The following is a 20,088-nucleotide window of genomic DNA, read 5'->3' on the forward strand; positions in this document are numbered from 1 at the left end:
CTCATCACCTCACCCAACCAGCAGCGCTGCTGGGGACCTGTTCCCCACTGGATTTCCTAAAACATGTATGGATTAGTAAAGTGAATTAGTGAGTTTAGTTTTACACCGCTTGTACCAATATTCCAGCAATATCATGGCGGGAGACACCAGAAATTGGATTCAAAAGGATTAGCCATGTTGATGTACAGTAAGGTCAGGGTCGGACTACCAGTTGAAAAACCTTGTGCTCATGACAACATTATGAAACTGAAAAATGGACGTCTATTAAAAAGCATGAATGGTATACTTTGGTAGGTGATGGTAAAAGCTTCCAACACACCCTGAACCTGAACACTTGGTTGTCCATGCAAATACCACACTTACAACTGTAAATGTGGGTAAAACATCAGAGCCACACTGCTAATGTAGCCTTGGAACTAAAGATGCGACGTTTTCGAAAACTTTTACATTAAAGGCACAACTCCTCCAGAATGTAACATATGTCATATTTGGGATTACACTTAGTAAGATGAGTGCAAGCAGGGAGTCAGACAGCAGGGTAGAAGCCAAGTGCTGATGTCATCCGGCTTTAACAAATCCTGTAGTATAACATGTCTGCTGTGACAAGACATCAAATGAATGCAAGTGGTAAAACAGTTGGGTCAACCCATCATCACCTGTGTGGGTACCCTGAGGACTATAGTTTGGGTGGGAACACAGCAGGTCACGCCTCTAAGGGAGGCAACTCTATACAGCTAGAACATGAAGTCAGTGCTTGAAGTATAGCACCAAATGTTCTCTATAGATGACACACGCAGCTGATACATGTAGACATTTATTGTACAGTATAATACAGTTTCAACAGCAGTATGTACATCCTTGTAGTCTCGTCTCAGGTAGACTATCTATCCAAGAAGTCAGTAGGAGACTATAGGCTCCTGGGTTTAACACACACACACTCTCACAAACACTGCCAGTGACAGGCCCTAACCTTGATACTGTGGTCTCTCCCACTGTTTTATAAACTACATACATGCTAAAATCGTGGACATACAACAAAATACTTGCTGTTGCTAAAATATTATTTAAAACATAACCTTCACACCTGACCATCTCCAGGTGTGTTCGTGAGTATGATTGTGTAATCTGGTGGAATCCTGGTACTAGTTGGTTGGCACCTGGTCACATCTGTCACTCATGAGTCAGGGGCCATAATAACAATAACAAAAATCATTTAAGAGAATAAAAAGAGATACAAAATACACATCTCTAAATTTGTACAGTGTAGAACATACTGTATTCACTAGGGCTATCCCAAAGTTAAAAAACTCTTGTAAAACAAATTCCTGAACATTAAATACAGGTAATCGTGAATGACGAATAGAGTTCATAAGGGATGCAGTTTGATTCTTTGAACATGTGAGTGAATCGTAGTTTGCCTTGTATTCACACACATGCACATACTCACACGCAGACACACTTATATAAAGTTGTATAAAACAGCAGTGTATATACTGAAGATAGGTGCCCTGCTGGTTGACAGAGTAGGGCATTTCGACTTGTACAGCACTGCCAAGCTCATGTGCTTGTTACGGAGTATAAACTCAGTAGTTCATATTGAATCATACAGCACAGCCAGGCGGATGTTGTACTTGTCAATATGTTTTATATATTCCCACACAGCAGTTCATATAGAATCGTAGGGCACAGCCAGGCGGATGTTGTACTTGTCAATATGTTTTATATATAGTCCCACACAGCAGTTCATATAGAATCACAGGGCACAGCCAGGCGGATGTTGTACTTGTTAATATGTTTTATATATAGTCCCACACAGCAGTTCATATAGAATCATAGGGCACAGCCAGGCAGATGTTGTACTTGTCGATATGTTGTATATACATTCCCACACAGTTCATATAGTATCGTAGGGCACAGCCAGGCGGATGTTGTAGTTGTAGGTTTCAGGCTGGTCATACGAGGAGTGGCAGATCTCGGGCAGTCCCTGAGTCGTCTGGTCAGCAGAGAAGTCATACACCTGTAACGATCCTCGGAACCTGGAAACAAAGCAGTGCAGTCATCACACTTTCTGTCTGGTGTAAAATGGCTAACTATACCATGACATTGTTCCAAGATTTATTACAACACTTCAACAAGAGGTCACAATTAAACAGAATCAGGTGCTAACAATGCAAGTAGTTCAGGTTACGTCCCAAGTGTTTCGATGACAGACAAAGATGGTGGAAGGTACCAAATTTGTCTTAAATTCATTGATAAGAATTTGTGCTTAATGTCATTTGGTTTGATCCTTATTTTCAAATGATCTTCCATCTTATGTGTGATAGTTTAGTTTGTTTCTTGTTGAAGTCAATAGTATACCAACCATATGAGAGCTGTCATATAGTAATATACCTGCAAATTATCAAGTCTGAGCCAGATTATTCAGTGATTGACATCATTAGAATCGATCCAGGCAGCTGGGATAAATTACATACAAGCATCCATGTGTTTGAGCCTGACCACCTGAACCAGGAAGTTGGGATAAATTACATACAACCATCCATGTGTTTGAACCTGACCACCTGAACCAGGAAGTTGGGATAAATTACATACAACCATCCATGTGTTTGAGCCTGACCACCTGAACCAGGAAGTTGGGATAAATTACATACAACCATCCATGTGTTTGAACCTGACCACCTGAACCAGGAAGTTGGGATAAATTACATACAAGCATCCATGTGTTTGAGTCTGACCACCTGAACCAGGAAGTAGGGATAAATTACATACAAGCATCCATGTGTTTGAACCTGACCACCTGAACCAGGAAGTTGGGATACATTACATACAACCATCCATGTGTTTGAACCTGACCACCTGAACCAGGAAGTTGGGATAAATTACATACAAGCATCCATGTGTTTGAGTCTGACTACCTGAACCAGGAAGTTGGGATAAATTACATACAACCATCCATGTGTTTGAACCTGACCACCTGAACCAGGAAGTTGGGATACATTACATACAACCATCCATGTGTTTGAACCTGACCACCTGAACCAGGAAGTTGGGATAAATTACATACAACCATCCATGTGTTTGAACCTGACCACCTGAACCAGGAAGTTGGGATAAATTACATACAAGCATCCATGTGTTTGAGTCTGACCACCTGAACCAGGAAGTTGGGATAAATTACATACAAGCATCCATGTGTTTGAACCTGACCACCTGAACCAGGAAGTTGGCAGTGTAGGAAAGATAGCCCGTCCCAACGTCCGAGACGGGTAAAATTTTGTGGAGGACGGTTTAAAAAAATATCTAGTCGGTCCTCATGTCGGGTCAATTTTAGCAAACCAATGACATATATATAATGATTATAACCTTTTTGAATATTTACTGCCAAAGGTGTTTTATTTATATTTGGAGGACAGGCTAGATTTTGGCAGGACTGGTAAAAAATTTGACCTGCCAGTCCTGTGGACAGGCTAGATTTTCTACATCTTTCCTACACTGAAGTTGGGATAAATTACATACAACCATCCATGTGTTTGAGCCTGACCACCTGAACCAGGAAGTTGGGATAAATTACATACAAGCATCCATGTCTTTGAACCTGACCACCTGAACCAGGAAGTAGGGATACATTACATACAAGCATCCATGTGTTTGAGCCTGACCACCTGAACCAGGAAGTTGGGATAAATTGCATACAACCATCCATGTCTTTGAACCTGACCACCTGAACCAGGAAGTAGGGATAAATTGCATACAACCATCCATGTGTTTGAACCTGACCACCTGAACCAGGAAGTTGGGATAAATTACATACAACCATCCATGTGTTTGAACCTGACCACCTGAACCAGGAAGTTGGGATATATTACATACAACCATCCTTGTGTTTGAACCTGACCACCTGAACCAGGAAGTTGGGATATATTACATACAACCATCCATGTGTTTGAACCTGACCACCTGAACCAGGAAGTTGGGATATATTACATACAACCATCCATGTGTTTGAACCTGACCACCTGAACCAGGAAGTTGGGATATATTACATACAACCATCCTTGTGTTTGAACCTGACTACCTGAACCAGGAAGTTGGGATATATTACATACAACCATCCTTGTGTTTGAACCTGACCACCTGAACCAGGAAGTAGGGATAAATTACATACAAGCATCCATGTGTTTGAGCCTGACCACCTGAACCAGGAAGTAGGGATACATTACATACAACCATCCATGTGTTTGAACCTGACCACCTGAACCAGGAAGTAGGGATACATTACATACAAGCATCCATGTGTTTGAGCCTGACCACCTGAACCAGGAAGTTGGGATAAATTACATACAACCATCCATGTCTTTGAACCTGACCACCTGAACCAGGAAGTAGGGATACATTACATACAAGCATCCATGTGTTTGAACCTGACCACCTGAACCAGGAAGTTGGGATAAATTACATACAAGCATCCATGTGTTTGAGCCTGACCACCTGAACCAGGAAGTAGGGATACATTACATACAACCATCCATGTCTTTGAACCTGACCACCTGAACCAGGAAGTAGGGATACATTACATACAAGCATCCATGTGTTTGAGCCTGACCACCTGAACCAGGAAGTTGGGATAAATTACATACAACCATCCATGTCTTTGAACCTGACCACCTGAACCAGGAAGTAGGGATACATTACATACAAGCATCCATGTGTTTGAACCTGACCACCTGAACCAGGAAGTAGGGATACATTACATACAAGCATCCATGTGTTTGAGCCTGACCACCTGAACCAGGAAGTTGGGATAAATTACATACAACCATCCATGTCTTTGAACCTGACCACCTGAACCAGGAAGTAGGGATACATTACATACAAGCATCCATGTCTTTGAACCTGACCACCTGAACCAGGAAGTTGCCTCGGATGAAGAGCATTGGCTGCTGGGGAACCAGTCTTACTAACAATTGTCAGGGATCAATAATTATTTATAGCTTAAAGTGAGAGAGTTTAGTTTTACACCACACTCAGCAATATTCCAGCTATATGGCGGCGGTCTGGACCAGACAATCCAGTGATCAACAGCATGAGCATCAATCTGCACAATTGGGAACCGGTGACATGAGTCAACCAAGTCAGCGATCCTAACCCGGACCTTCACGGGTTTAAAGCTTAAACATAACTTCACAAGTAGCACGTCAACTACATACTTTGGCTGGGAAATTCTGTCCAGTTGGTCGTCCACAGGGAACTTGTCGTAGGGAATATTGCCGACAATGAGGCGACCTTCACTGAAGTGTATATAGGAGACCGGATTCCTGGAACAGACAGGTGCTTGTGTATCGACAGACACACAATGCTGCATTGGTAGGAGTCACTAACAAGCTTAAACATATGTCTTAGTTTCTGAACATGTATAAGTGTTCATCTCTAAAATCTCAACAAGTGTTTTAATAAGCATACATTTTAAAAAAACATGCTGCGGTCTGGTTTTCTGGAACTGCATTTTGTGAAGTCACCTCTCTTTGATCATAAACAGTTTTACGGCTCTATGTCCTGCTGCCAAGTATAGATGGATCTGACAATCACAACCATTCTTGTTTCTGATACTGTGACCATATACAGAAGAATATTCCACCTTTTCCCAACATATGACCCATGTATAAGTGACAATTAAGAATGTACCACGTATTTCACAACATATGTATATGTGTATAAGTGACCTACCTATTGTGCCACTCCCAGAGTTTGGTTCTCATCCTTTGATCCCAGACCCGGACAAATCCTCCCTCGTCCCCCGACACCACCTTCCACTCATCCATCTGGACGCATGTTATTTTCCCAGAATGCCCCAGTAGCGTCTTCGCTGGCCATGTAGACTGTCGGGTGTCATAAATGCGGACTCTGAAGTAGGTTAGACAACATCAGTATCACAGGGCTACTGGACAGTCCAAAATACATGCATTATGTATCATGCAAGAAGAGGAGGGAATGGATATGCTGCTGTCAGCAATATTCTGGTCATATCACAACAGCTTTGGCATAATCATGTCAATCCCAGACACACCATGGACATTCTGCAGATCTTGCCTCCAAGGACAAGCATGGGATCAGAGGTATCTGCTTCTGCCTTAACTTGCCAACAAGGGTAACTGTTTGAGAAATGCCTTACATTCCATTATTGCTCCGATACTTTCTATTGTTCACAAAATTAACTATTGAATGAATACTTAAGAACTGGGCGGAGTGGATAAGTAATTATCCAATTAGATAAAAGATGTCAAGTGAAAGTGGATAATCAAATATCAAACCAGACATATTTATATACTTGTCCATGTCTTATTTCTACTTTATCAACAGTCTGTTTCCATTCAGTGTTCACCGCTGTCTTTGTATGTTTCCCCTTACTTGCGGTCTCCGCAGCCTGTGATGAGGTGGTGGGCGGGGCTGTCGGCCATGTTGAGGCACGTTACCATCCACGTGTGACCCTGTAGGGAGTTCAGGAGCTGTGCGGTGGCAAGGTTATACAGGTGAACCTACAACACGAGTGGTTTAGAGAAGATTTTGAAAATGCACAAGAGGAACAGACAACTGACAATGCAAACTAAATCTTTGGTAAGCTTTAACACTAGGCTATCCCAGCACCCCCTACCTACAGAGAGATGTTATCCTATCAGCTATACCTTATGTCCCTCAGTGGGCCCGTACCCCACCACCCCCTACCTACAGGGAGATCTTATCCTATCAGCTATACCTTATGTCCCTCAGTGGACCCGTACCCCACCACCCCCTACCTACACAGATGTTATCCTATCAGCTATGCCTTATGTCCCTCAGTGGGCCCGTACCCAACCACCCCCTACCTACAGAGAGATCTTATCCTAGCAGCTATACCTTATGTCCCTCAGTGGGCCCGTACCCCACCACCCCCTACCTACAGAGATGTTATCCTATCAGCTATACCTTATGTCCCTCAGTGGGCCTGTACCCACCACCCCCTACCTACAGAGACATGTTATCCTATCAGCTATACCTTATGTCTCTCAGTGGGCCCCTACTCCACCACCCCCTACCTACAGAGAGATCTTATCCTATCAGCTATACCTTATGTCCCTCAGTTGGCCCGTACCCCACCACCCTCTACCTACAGAGAGATGCTATCCTATCAGCTATACCTTATGTCCCTCTGTGGGCCCGTACCCCACCACCACCTACCTACAGAGAGATGCTATGCTATCAGCTATACCTTATGTCCCTCTGTGGGCCCGTACCCCACCACCCCCTACCTACAGAGAGATGCTATCCTATCAGCTATACCTTATGTCCCTCTGTGGGCCCGTACATGCCACACCCAACACCCATCTGACCGTGGTCGCTGCACATGTCGAGGCATGAGATGGGGCTGTCGATCATGTTGTGGATCTCACTGCGTTGCTCCATCCCTGGTCGGTACAGGCTGATGATGTTGTGGGTGGCGATGGCGAGGGCGTAGTCCGGGTTGTACTGCAGGGTGGTCGGCTCCAGCCATTGGATGTGACACACCTGCAGAGAAGGTTCAAACTGAGAGTGAGTGACCATGGTTTCACGCCGCTTTTAGCAATATTCCAGCAATATCACCGGCGGGGACCCCAGAAATGGGCTTCACACATTCTACCCATGTAGGGAATCGAACCTGTGTCTTCGGCATAACGGCTACCCTACCCCGACCAAGCAGTAACACTGTTGGGTATTGAACATCTAGGTGCTGCGGTGTGACGAGTGAACCCTTTAACCACTAGGCTACCCTACCCCGACCAAGCAGTAACACTGCTGGTTATCGAACATCTAGGTGCTTCAGTGTGACGAGTGAACCCTTTAACCACTAGGCTACCCTACCCCGACCAAGCAGTAACACTGTTGGGTATTGAACATCTAGGTGCTTCGGTGTGACGAGTGAACCCTTTAACCATTAGGCTACCCTACCCCGACCAAGCAGTAACACTGTTGGGTATTGAACATCTAGGTGCTTCGGTGTGACGAGTGAACCCTTTAACCATTAGGCTACCCTACCCCGACCAAGCAGTAACACTGCTGGGTATCGAACATCTAGGTGCTTCAGTGTGACGAGTGAACCCTTTAACCACTAGGCTACCCTAATGCAAGTTATTGGGTTAAACCTGCTGTGGGACCTTTTATATGTAATAGTGCAGTAAATATTACTGTGTTTTGTAAAATGGTGACACTATATTTTTACGCGTCCATTTTATAAATGTGTGCTTTGTGGATAAACATTAATGTGTGGTTTTAGACCCTTTGCTACTTACCATCTTGCTGAGGTCCAGTTTATCAATCATAGAGAACTCTGGGTTGTTATCAGATCTGTACACACGCACGTAGTAGCCCTGGACAAGGGCAAACAGAGGAGACAACTGTGCTAGCTTGAGAGCCGATATGTCCCATCCACCTTCACACTGGAAGGAGCTGACAGGACTCACTCCTTGGTCATTCTGCCACACGTCCACCATTCCTAGATCACATTTAAATATAGTGGAGAGTGATCGTAACGTAACCCTGGAGATTATCGAGGATGTTAGTCAGATAAATAGCAGATATATCCACCAGCCCTTAGTCAGAAAAATATAAGATACATCTAGTAGCCCTTAGTCAGATAAATATAAGATACATCTAGTAGCCCTTAGTCAGATAAATATAAGATACATCTAGTAGCCCTCAGTCAGATAAATATAAGATACATCTAGTAGCCCTCAGTCAGATAAATATAAGATACATCTAGTAGCCCTTAGTCTGATAAATATAAGATACATCTAGTAGCCCTTAGTCAGAATAATATAAGATACATCTAGTAGCCCTTAGTCAGATAAATATAAGATACATCTAGTAGCCCTTAGTCAGATAAATATAAGATATATCCACCAGCCCTTAGTGACATCCTCGATAATCTCCAGGGTATACATTGATCACTCTCCACTATACCCTGGATGCATCAACGGCTTGGCCCGATGATTTTATTACCTCCCTTGGTTGGCTTTTTATCCAATCAGGTGTCTACGTTGGAAAGTTGAGCGAACCAATCACAACTCACTTTCGCTTCTATTATCTAACCGTTTAAACTTTAAACACAATTGATGCAGAGGGTATTCTGAAAGATGTGGAAGGAGTTCTTTTAATTTTTTTGGAAAGTTTCAGATCTGTCAATTTGTCTGTATTATTTCTCCAAAAATCTGAGTGGTACTGCGAACAAACCTTCGCGACTGCGACCGCTATCTTTGTTGACACTGGCAAGCTTGGATGTAACGGCGGCTTAGCTGATTGGCTACTGTGAGAATGCGAAGCCAACCAAGGGAGGTAATATAATTATCAGGCCAAGCCGTGGATGCATCCAGAGTATAGTGGAGAGTGATCGTAACGTATACCCTGGAGATTATCGAGGATGTTAGTCAGATAAATATCAGATATATCCACCAGCCCTTAGTCAGATAATATATCAGATATATCCACCAGCCCTTAGTCACATAAATAACAAATATCTCATTACAAAAATATTACTGATTTCACATATAACATTTTACTTACGGTGTTTGTAGCTGGCCACTGTATATTGTGAGGATGTTTGTACGTGGAGGACATAGTTCGGCACCGTTCCCTCATCCTGCCGCTCATCAATCCTCAGTGCTGTACTGCTAGGTTGGAATACACAGGTGTCCCCATTACTCAGGTCCCACATCTTCACCTCACCGTTGCTGTATCTGGAACACATTGGTGTCAATATTACACAGGTGGCTACATTACACAGGTGGCCACACTACACAGGTCGCTACATTACACAAGTGGTCACACTACACAGGTGGCTACATTACACAGGTGGCCACACTACACAGGTGGCCACACTACACAGGTGGCGGCGTGTGGTCCTGGGCACAGAGCTCAGGTCACAAATCAGTTGAAGTTATGCAACGTCGAGCTCGGACATTCCCTGGGTGGGTGACCGTGTTTGGCAGCTTGACTCCTGAGAGTTTTTAGGACTTCAGTCCTGCCCCACAACGAAACACGTTTGTTCCAAATTGCCTCTGTTCACCCTGCAGAAAATGGGTACCCGGTTGGATAAAGTCATGTGACTATAACCTTCCAGCGTCTAACAGGCAGCTTGGGTTATCCGTAATAAGAATCACATTCTGATTAAGCACCACGAGCAATCACTTGGTGTTTGGAGACTGTGCGCTATAGAAGATGACATATTATTATTATCATAACACAGGTTACCATACTACAGAGGTGGCCATTCTACACAGGTGACCACACTACACAGGTAGTCACACTACAGAGGTGGTCACACTAAACAGGTGGCTACATTACACAGGTGGTCAGACTACACAGGTGGCTACATTACACAAGTGGTCACACTACACTGGTGACCACACTACACAGGTGGCTACATTACAAAGGTTGTCACACTATACAGGTGGCTATACTACACAAGTGACCACACTACACAGGTGGTCAAACTACAGAGGTGGCTACACTACACTGGTGACCACACTACACAGGTGTTTACAGTACACAGGTGGTCACACTATACAGGTGGCTATACTACACAGGTGACCACACTACACAGGTGGTCAAACTACAGAGATGGCTACATTACACAGGTGGTCACACTACACAGGTGGTCACACTACAGAATGGCCACACTACACAGGTGGCCACAATACACAGGTGACCACACTACACTGGTAGCTACATTACACAGGTGGTCACACTACAGAGATGACCATACTACACAGGTGGCCACACTACAAAGGTGGCCACACTACACAGGTGACCACACTACACAGATGGTCAAACTACAGAGGTGGCTACATTACACAGGTGACCACACTACACAGGTGGCCACATTACACAGGTGGTCAAACTACAGAGATGGCTACATTACACAGGTGGCTACACTACACAGGTGGCCACACTACACAGGTAGCCACACTACAAAGGTGGCTACATTACGCAGGTGGCCACACTACAGAGGTGGCCACACTACACAGGTGGTCACACTACAGAGGTGGCCAGACTACACAGGTGGTCACACTACAGAGATGGCCACACTACACAGGTGGCCGAACTACAAAGGTGGCTACATTACGCAGGTGGTCACACTACAGAGGTGGCCACACTACACAGGTGACCACACTGCATGTGTCACACATCTTCCCTGTTGCTGGCAGCTGTAATACACAGGTATCCTTATTACTCAAACAAGGTTCATACTGGCTGGAAACAAGAAAATTCAAGGCTTTTCAAAACTTTCAAATGTCATTTTCATGGCTTTTTAGATGGGTTGTTAGCCTTAGTCTGTTAATATATTCATACATCCCACATACAATCTATTAGTCTAAATACCTGAAAAAAACCCCACAACAAACATAACAAATACTCGAAATAGATATATTTTTGGTGATTGAGTGAGTGATTATGGTTCTATGCTGCTTTCAGCAATATTCCAGCAATATCACAGTCGGTAACACAAAAATGGGCTTAACACATTGGATCCAAGATGGGATTCAAACCCGGGTCCTTGTCCGGACGAGTGAACACTTTAAGCACTAGGCTATCCCACTGCCAATTTCAAAGCTTTTCAAGGCTGACACTAAAATTCAAGCTGTACGAGCCCTGTCAGAAAGTGTGTCTAATGGATGGAAAAGATATGAACAAAGACTGTGGCGGATCTCACCCTGCGGTAACGATGGAGTCGGAGGAGTGGGTGGCACACATCACACCTCCCTGTGGATGCTGGAGTTGATACAACTTGCCTAGTCGACCCTGCAATACACAAAGGACACTAACGGTTTCCACACAACATGTATTTAGTCACGACATATCAGTTTACTTGTTGGTGTTTCTGAGTAAGTGTGTTAAGTTTATAGATAAAACTGAACGTGTGATTAATAATGTTCAAACATTTAAGAATTGAATGTCACTTTGTGTGTTTGCACTGAAAAATGAACGATGTCAAAGCGTTGTTCAAGCTCGTGTGAACGAGCGAGTTCACACGAGAGTTTGAACAATGCTTTGACATCGTTCATTTTTCAGTGCAAACACACAAAGTGACATTCAATTCTTATAATTTCGCACTTTGATGTTTACACATACGTTTTTTACCCACTTCTACATGATCATTGTTTACAGTGATGTGTTTTAATACCTGTAAAATGATGTAATATCATTCTGTTCAAGAGCGTATTGTAGCGATGTTTGTATACTTGGCGATTTTTTTAAAAATGTATCCCAACCCTTGAAGAAATAGTTCTCAAAGTATTCCTTAACATATTACAACAAATTTGTCAATAGTTTTGAAACTGCTTTAATAAACATAACATCAATAAAATTATCAAACAGAAACAAATATCAATAACAATATCATTTTAACAAACTGTCATTGTACCTATAAAACTATGACGGATTCGTTTGACCGCGTAATAATACACTGACCGACTTCGAAGTTGTGCTGCGTGGCGAATAGGAAGCAGATCTCGTTGGTGTATTCTATTTATATGTGATTGTTTATTGTGAAATTTAATGAGCAGTTTTCAAACAGATCAGGGTGCAGAACCCGCAAACCGCAAGAGATTAAACTCTTGTGATAAGGAACAATGCTCAGCAATTGGAAATCTGTTTGGTCGTGAAGAAGCGACATTTCCAAAATTGGGGTGACTTGAAACAGGATCGCTCCCTAAATTGTCATCACCAAATGCAGCAAGATCATTGGGGTTCCTTGAAACCGTAGCGGAAATTTGAAAATTAGGTCGCACTGGCTGGGACTTGTTGTCGGACGCGTTGTCGGTCAAATTTTTGCAAAACTGTGCTCAGTTGGTGCTTTTTGTTACATATAAAAACAAGTAAGAGATATGTATAAATTAAAAGGAGTGTGAATGCAAATGATTTATTTTGTTTACATCAAGCTGGACAGCGAGTATCCTGGGGAAAACCCGGAACGTAGTTCCGGCAAAAGTTCACATGACCCAGATCGGCTCGAAAACGTTCACACACATGAATGAGCGATTTGAAGGGTTCAAGGGAAATGAACCTTGAAATTTAGATCACATGACCGCTCTCTCAACCAACCAACGTTCGGGAATCTGTGTAAACTTCAAAGTACGAAATTATAATATAGTAATTAACAACATCTTAACCTCTCACAATCTACCCTGGCTCTCCATCTTGTACTTCGGAAATATGTTCAGATATTTGTACACACTGACCAACAGGTTCCGGTACGCTGATATACTGCACATGTTGGGTTATATCACATAATTATGCTCTAGTTTCACTGTTTCTGTTTGATATTTGAACACACTGACAACAGGTTCCGGTACGCTGATATACTGCACGTTGGGTTATATCACATAATTATGCTCTAGTTTCACTGTTTCTGTTTGAAATTTGGATTTGTTTTCATTCAACATTCATTCAGAAACACAGGTGGTATATGTTCTCAGTTCTGTTGATAGTCAGTCCATCATTTGGATGCTGTGTCTCCACACTGCAATATACTGACACTGCACCCACCTGTACACTGAAATATTACAGGAGAATATTACATCTGTAAAGAACGTGCGAAAACTGACAAAATATAATAACTGTAGTGAGTGAGTTTAGTTTTACGCCGCTTTTTGTCACTGCGGCGGACACCAGAAATGGGCTTCACACATTGTACCCATGTGGGGAATCGAACCCGGGTCATTAGCGTGACGGGCGGACGCTTTAACCACTAGGCTACCCCACCGCCCCTACAATAACTGTAAAACAGGAAGTAAGCTGCATATATAACATACTGTGATAATGTCTCTGTGTGTAAGGATTATTAAAGCACAATTTGTGAGTGTACATTTTAAGTTTTATTAAAATACTGTACAAGACACTTGACATATTATGAAACACGTTCATGAGGCCTTGACCTTGACCTTTAAACATTTTCATGTCCATGTAAATACTTGAGTTGTATGTTATACAAGCATCCACTAAAATATAAACATCATATTTACAGTGATAAGAACATTAAGTGTTCTGTTCCTGTTTGGTTCCTGCTTTTAAACTCCACCACAACATTCATGTCCTGAAAATACATACTAAATATGGTTTCCCTATCTATAACTGTTACTGGGAAAATCTGTTCCTGTTTGGGATAATGTGCACCAAGTCAAGAAACGCATGACAAGGGCCATAACTCTGTGAAGAATCGTAGCCCAGTTTCCATCTTAAAACTCCATCAAGGCATTTGTGTCCTGAAAATAGTTACCACATTTGGTTTCCCTATCTATAACGGTTTCAAACCTATATCTCCCTCACTTCGTGGCGGGGTATAATAATACAGCCAATGGGATTAACAGAAGAGAGAACAAGTCACAAGTTTATCAAATTGGTTTATCTCTTCAATAACACAAGCTATAAGCTGACTACTAAAACAAACATCTGTTTCATCATGTGTGTCTCTAGAGGGGCTTCTCTAGACTTCGTGGCCTTAGTTAATCACCTGAGTGGAGGTCAGGTAGGCTAAACGACAGCTGATTACTGAACTTACTTTCCAGTTTGTGATGAGAGTGTGGCGCTGTTGGACATGACTCCGGACCACATTCTTCCAGTTGGTTTTCTCCAGGGCACATACTTCCTGGTTGTATCCCATCTGGTGGCATATCTGGCACCACAGTAGCTCATCATCGGCCAGGCTGCGCCAACTCTTGCTCACCTGCATAATGGATGGCACGTGAGTGAGGGAGACAGTGTGTGAGTGAGTGAACGTGAATGAGTGAGTGAGAGAGTGAGTTTGGTTTTACGTCGCTTTTAGCAATATTTCAGCAATATCACAGTGGGGGACATCATAAATGGGCTTCACATATTGTACCAATGTGGGGAATCATACCCAGGTCTTCCGTGTGACGAGAGAACGCTTTAACCACTAGGCTACCCCTAGTCTAGTCAAATTTCTAAGAAATGTGGATTTTAAGGATGCATGAGGCATTTTTGAGATAAAGCAAGCAAACAACATTTTCTGGGGTAGTTTTTCGTGCTGAATACGAATCTTTTGTTGGTTAAGGTCAAAAATGCCTAATTAGGTCACAAATTGGGTTCAAAGGTCAATGAGTGCAAAATTCAAAATTTTTAAAAAGGGTTTTATTTATCATTCTCCATCCATACAATGAACTCATTTTACAATATATTTAAGAAATACACTTCGCTCTACCACCATGTATAGTGTAATAAAACACACTTTTGCCCTGAACTATTATAGTTAAAGCACAAAGACGCTTGCGTCCGAGTGCTTTAACGCTATAATAGTTCAGGGCTTAAAGTGTGTTTTATTACACTATACATGGTGGTAGGGCTTAACTGTATTTCTTTTCTAAAGTGCCAAATTTAATACTTTCTAAAGATAATTACGATTAATTTAAGGCAGAAAACAAACGACGGTGTCGGTGACCTAAATTAAGAATCCTCTCACAGGGCTAACTGGCGCGCTGTTCTATTGATGTGTCTGCCCCCTATGTTAAGACAAACGTTACCAGAAAAAAACAAATGATAACAGTTTGATGACGGTTTACGTTCGGATTAAATATCTTCTCTGAATTATTTTAATTACATCTGTCATTAACGTAAACCATATGGGGCAATATGAACGTTGCATTTCTACTACCAGCGTAAGTTTAGATCAGTACATCCAGAAGAAGTTGAGTAGTCAAGCGACATTCCATAATTGCATTGTGGGAATGTAAACATTACTTAACGTTACGTGTCGTTGAAAACATGTGAGTCGAAATGACACATTTTAACCGTCGTAAAACATAAACGTAATGTTTCCACCAGTGATGTTAGCTGCGTGAAGCAACAGCAAACCAAGAAGCTGGATGCAACGGTGTAGTTTACTGTAGGAGGCCGTACGAGGCGATGACAACTGACATGCATTGTGACGTCGCTTACATTGTGACATAATGTAAAATGGTTCGATTACGAGGGGGCACACTAGAATGGCGCAGTGACGGGAAAACGTCATTCAATTGTTACGTCATCAAAAAACTATACCTTTATTGTCTGATAATGTATTTTTTTTTCGATTGTTCTAACCACTAGGCATCTTAGAATGATTAATAATGTTACCACAGGATTTCAAAATGTTGGATTTATGGAAATGCTGAAGGAAAAATTTCGTATTTTTGCAATTATCTCCCTTATGGAGCGACTTCTAGTTTTTGCGTGAAGAGCTACTTTTTACAAGCATTTTTGCCCAAAATGCAAAGCAAGGCTGAATCTTTTCCTTTTGTTGGCAGAATTACATGGTTACTATTAGCTTACATTTCTGCAAGATGACATCCTTGAATATTGACAAAAACTCTATTTTCAGCAACTATTTACTCATTGCATGTATCCCTCTGAAGCGAGGTGAAATTGGGTTTTATGTCGTGCTTGAGAATATTTCGCTCATATGACGACGTGCATGCGTGTGTATGTGTATGTGTGGCTGCTTGTACTAGCCCAGACTTAAGCTGGTTCTATTGTGCTAGCCCACTGAGATACCATGCTGCAGTGAAGCATGAATACCCCACTCAGACACATTATACTGACTCCCGAGCCGACCAGTCCTTGTTGTACCCATTAATGCCGAGGGCCAGGCAGGTACCAACAAGTATCATATTTTAACGTCTTTTGGTATGACGCGGTCGGGGATCGAATCCACGACCTTCCGCTCTCCGGGCGGACGCTCTAACCACTACACCACGGAAGCGGTTATCGTGGGGAATGGTTCAAACGGCATGTGTGAATGATAACTTTCACGATTTTGTAAGCTGTGTTCTGATTGGTCAGTCCAAAAGGGTAGCTGACGCGACCTTCTACTAGGGTTTGTTAGACTCAGTATAGCAGTGTAACGAATAACTCAGTTTCGGGTGCTGTAACTTCAGACTCGCAGTGGAATGTGGCCATCATACAAACACCCCGTATAATGAACGTCTCTGCCTCTTTTGTCATGCTGCTGGCCTTGATTACATCGAAGATGAACTCCATATTTTATTAATATGTCCAAAATATTCCCAAAAAAGATCTGATTGTTTTTCAATACATCTGACTCAACCACCGACAATTGAAACCTTCAACCGACTGATGTCATCGGACAAAATACATATTTTAAAATCATTGAGTAAATATCTTTCACAAGTCCGCCGTAGAAGGAATGAATAACTGTAAAACAAATTAATACTAAACTTTACTTAGCTTTACTCAGTATGTATTTACTTTTGCCTTGTATTATGGGCCTTGGGCCTAATTTACCGAATATACCTGTCTGTCTGTAACGAATAATACTGAGCCTAAGGTTACTTAGACTGCATCTTTACCCTGACACAGCTAAGGGAAGCAACTGCAGAAAGAAGGTTGCTGTGTCTTATTCTACTGGGAGGAAATCCCACTTTTCATTGTATGTAAAAGTATGGGTACCGGATCCTAGAACCCCTAAGGGAAGCAACTGCATAGTAAATTATGTGCTTCGGACTGCTACATCTGTGGACTATACACCAAGAGCAGTTGTTATGGATACAGCCTCAACACTTCAGGATCATCACCAGTTTGATCAGAAAGGCAACAACTTGCTGTACTACAGACACCAGGCCATGTTATTATTGTCATGGTAACGGGCCCCGTTCTCGCCTGAACATTAGTATGACCATTGATGGGACAAATTGTCTCAGTTCTAGGAATTAAAAACTGATTTATACCCTTTTTGGATTTTATTGATCTTGATTTTGTAAAATATATATATTTTCAAAAAGGACAATGTCATATCTGGGAGACTGGGGCTAACGATCGGTGTACTGGACAGAAAGCATGGACTGGTCTTCATACTGCAGGCTACATTCACAGACAGATGCTTCACCTGCTCTATAACACATACACTGAAAGAGGAGATAAATTAAGGAAGTAAGAATACTGTTACCATAGTTACCTGAGCACAATGACATAGGTCTTCCATGTCCAAATGCTTGAATATCTGTACAGCCACTTCTCGGGGTAATGACACGTCAAAGAAAGGAATTTCATTTATGTCATCCTGTAAATGACAAATGGATGAAGTGAGAGAGGGTGATTATACTAAAGCAGTTGAACAACGACCATCTCTAATGATAATAAAATATAAGGGAACATGTAATAGTTTTGCATTCATATCTCTACAGGGTCACAGTATACACACAAATTCATACTGGATGCAAACAGTCTTCATTGCAAGTCCTTTGTGTTGAAAACAAATATGGTTGTGTAAATCATAACATATATTCAAATCGTTGATCGCATTTTAAATATATCAAACATTTCTGTTCTGATAAGAAATGCACTCAAAGTTCAAGGTATTAGAGGTTGGTTTTCTCAATACTAACAATGAAATCCTTGTCTTAAGGAGGCTAAGAACTTCTAGTGAGTGAGGAGTTACGACACTTTTAGCAATATTCCAATGAAATGGGAACATTACAGTGTCAGAGTTAGTTCAATTTGTGTGCCATTACAGATCACAGGTCAGTTTGTGTGGCTCTACACGAATATACAGGCTACAGTTCAGTCTGTGTGTCAATAAAGATTACAGGTCAGTCTATGTGTCAATAAAGGTTACAGGTCAGTTTGTGTGTCATTACAGATCACAGGTCAGTTTGTGTCAGTACAGGTCACAGGTCAGTTTGTGTGCCCCCCTTGCTTGACCCAGCTTGACCACTGCTGTGACTATCAGGTTCACATTCCGACATCAGAAATGGGCTTCACACATTGTACCCATGTGGGAATCAAACCCGGGTCTCACCATGACGAGCAGACACTTCAACCAGTACGCTATCCCACCTCCCCCTAAGAACTTCTATGCATGTACAGTGTTATCATGTCCATCAAAGTGAAGGACACCCAACTTAAAGCATGCAGAACCTGCAATATGCATTTCAGAGACCATATGATAAATATTACTATGTGGTCTCTGGTATTATTAAGAATCACCTGCATAGAGCTTCAGAGCTTCTACAGTGCCAACATTGAGACTGGACATGGACACATGCCATTGAAGCACTGTCCAACTTTCATATGTTTTATCAAATGGTTTTCTCAACATTGCTCCAATATTGGCCGTTTACGCGCCGTCTGTCATGATCATGGGATAGTGACAGAATGAGTATGCCACTATGGTTTTATGCCACCTTTAGCAATTTTCCAGTACTATCGCAGTAGAGACAACAGAAATAGGCATCACACAATTTACTTGTGTTGGGAATCCGTCAGGATTGAACCTTTTAACCATGATGCCCACCCTGATCATGTGAATCCCATCATGTAATACGTGATTGCAAAGAAAATGAGGCAACCTGTGTATATTTACCAGGTCTGCTATAAATAAATCCAAATATCGTTCACTTGTTTGCGCAGGAGTTTTAGTGTGAGATTGGGCAACTTTTGGTATGTGAGGACCTTTCTGGCCAGCAGAATTGGTCAAATCACAATGCCTCTTCTTTAAAGTCACATTTCCGTCATTTTTGCCTATTTCTTCCACAAAATATTTTCTTTTGCGTTCAGATTTACTGACATCTTCAGGATCCTCTGTTGTGTTAGAAACCTCATTTAATAACTTCCCCAAAATTCTAAATGGATAGTATGTTTGTTCTTCAGTTTCTTGTTGGTCTGAACCTCCCCCGTGGTCAGGGGCCTCTTCAGCTGGTTCATACAAATGTGGTTTTGACTTCTGCAACAGTATTCCAGCAGACGGAAGTGCTGTATTAGATTTCTCAGATTGGTTAGAGTGACTCTGTAGTGGTCCGTCGTTCTTTGATTTTCCTGAAATACTGGATCCCGACAATTCATGTTTCCACTCATTCCTAAACTTGGCTAATTCGCCGTCATCTGCCATGTCTTTTCGTGATTAAGACATTACAGATACTCTTTCATAAGAAACATTTTAGGAAACATCAACAAAACGTTTAACAACGTATGTCATGCTCCACGCAGTGATATAGTTTGGTCAGTATCACACTGTTGTCACTGAGCATGAAGTAAAGCTATGTTCAGAGCTGACGTTGTACTCTGAAGAGT

At 42.1% G+C, this 20,088-nt stretch overlaps 1 protein-coding gene across 1 annotated transcript; it reads right to left on the reverse strand.

Moving 5' to 3' along the window:
• Positions 1-801: 801 nt before the first annotated feature.
• LOC124254165 (F-box/WD repeat-containing protein 8-like) lies at positions 802-20,044 on the reverse strand. Its single transcript, XM_046688038.1, has 11 exons — positions 19,382-20,044; positions 17,975-18,079; positions 14,567-14,731; positions 11,720-11,808; positions 9,571-9,743; positions 8,301-8,503; positions 7,315-7,539; positions 6,406-6,533; positions 5,725-5,901; positions 5,208-5,315; positions 802-2,036 (listed from the first exon to the last, which is right to left on the reverse strand). The coding sequence occupies exons 1-11, from the start codon at positions 19,904-19,906 to the stop codon at positions 1,895-1,897; spliced, it is 2,040 nt and encodes a 679-aa protein (XP_046543994.1). The 5' UTR covers positions 19,907-20,044; the 3' UTR covers positions 802-1,894.
• Positions 20,045-20,088: the final 44 nt, after the last annotated feature.

The sequence above is a fragment of the Haliotis rubra genome, unplaced genomic scaffold (genome assembly GCF_003918875.1).
Source record: "Haliotis rubra isolate DU_JTF1 unplaced genomic scaffold, ASM391887v1 Scf567, whole genome shotgun sequence".
NCBI lineage: Eukaryota > Metazoa > Mollusca > Gastropoda > Lepetellida > Haliotidae > Haliotis > Haliotis rubra.

Excerpts from the sequence above, each read along its gene's own strand:
- LOC124254165 (XM_046688038.1), bottom strand. The coding sequence starts at position 19,906 with ATGGCAGATGACGGCGAATTAGCCAAGTTTAGGAATGAGTGGAAACAT. Across the intron at positions 5,902-6,405 it reads ACAGGCTGCGGAGACCGCAA|AGTCCGCATTTATGACACCC; the intron begins GTAAGGGGAAAC and ends AACCTACTTCAG. Across the intron at positions 5,316-5,724 it reads CTCTGGGAGTGGCACAATAG|GAATCCGGTCTCCTATATAC; the intron begins GTAGGTCACTTA and ends TGTCTGTTCCAG.